The sequence below is a fragment of the Fulmarus glacialis genome, unplaced genomic scaffold (genome assembly GCF_000690835.1).
Source record: "Fulmarus glacialis isolate BGI_N327 unplaced genomic scaffold, ASM69083v1 scaffold21470, whole genome shotgun sequence".
In the NCBI taxonomy this organism is placed as follows: domain Eukaryota; kingdom Metazoa; phylum Chordata; class Aves; order Procellariiformes; family Procellariidae; genus Fulmarus; species Fulmarus glacialis.
The window spans coordinates 3,625-3,951 of NW_009186056.1; the positions used below are offsets into that span (position 1 = coordinate 3,625).

General features: G+C 66.4%; 1 protein-coding gene across 1 annotated transcript in view; it reads right to left on the bottom strand.

Moving 5' to 3' along the window:
• The window catches only part of SLC19A1 (solute carrier family 19 (folate transporter), member 1), a 3,164-nt gene that overhangs the window by 2,183 nt on the left and 654 nt on the right, over positions 1–327 (bottom strand). Inside the window, exon 2 of the mRNA XM_009586710.1 lies at positions 2–48. Coding sequence (XP_009585005.1) covers positions 2–48 — 47 coding nt within the window. The remainder of the gene's footprint in view (position 1; positions 49–327) is intronic.

Below are 327 nucleotides of genomic sequence, written 5' to 3' on the forward strand. Positions count from 1 at the left end.
CACGGCCATGTAGGAGTAGGTCAGCACCGGCGTGATCACATTGGTCACCTGCCATGCGTGCAAAGAGGGGCTGAGCACAGGACACGTCCCTGGGGGATGCCCCCAGCCTGGAGGAGCGTGGTTTGGGTGGGCACCAGCTGCTGACCCCCATCGCAGCACCTCCTCGGGGAAGAATGTGGCCCACGGCGCGCTCAGCCAGGGGCTTGGCTGAGTCCCAGCCCCCTCCCGTGCTGGGAACGCGGCGTTCCCACGGACACAGCAGCCTGCTGGGACCGGGGCCAGCGTCCCTTGGTTGGGGGATGATGACATGTGTCCCCTGCTCATCTA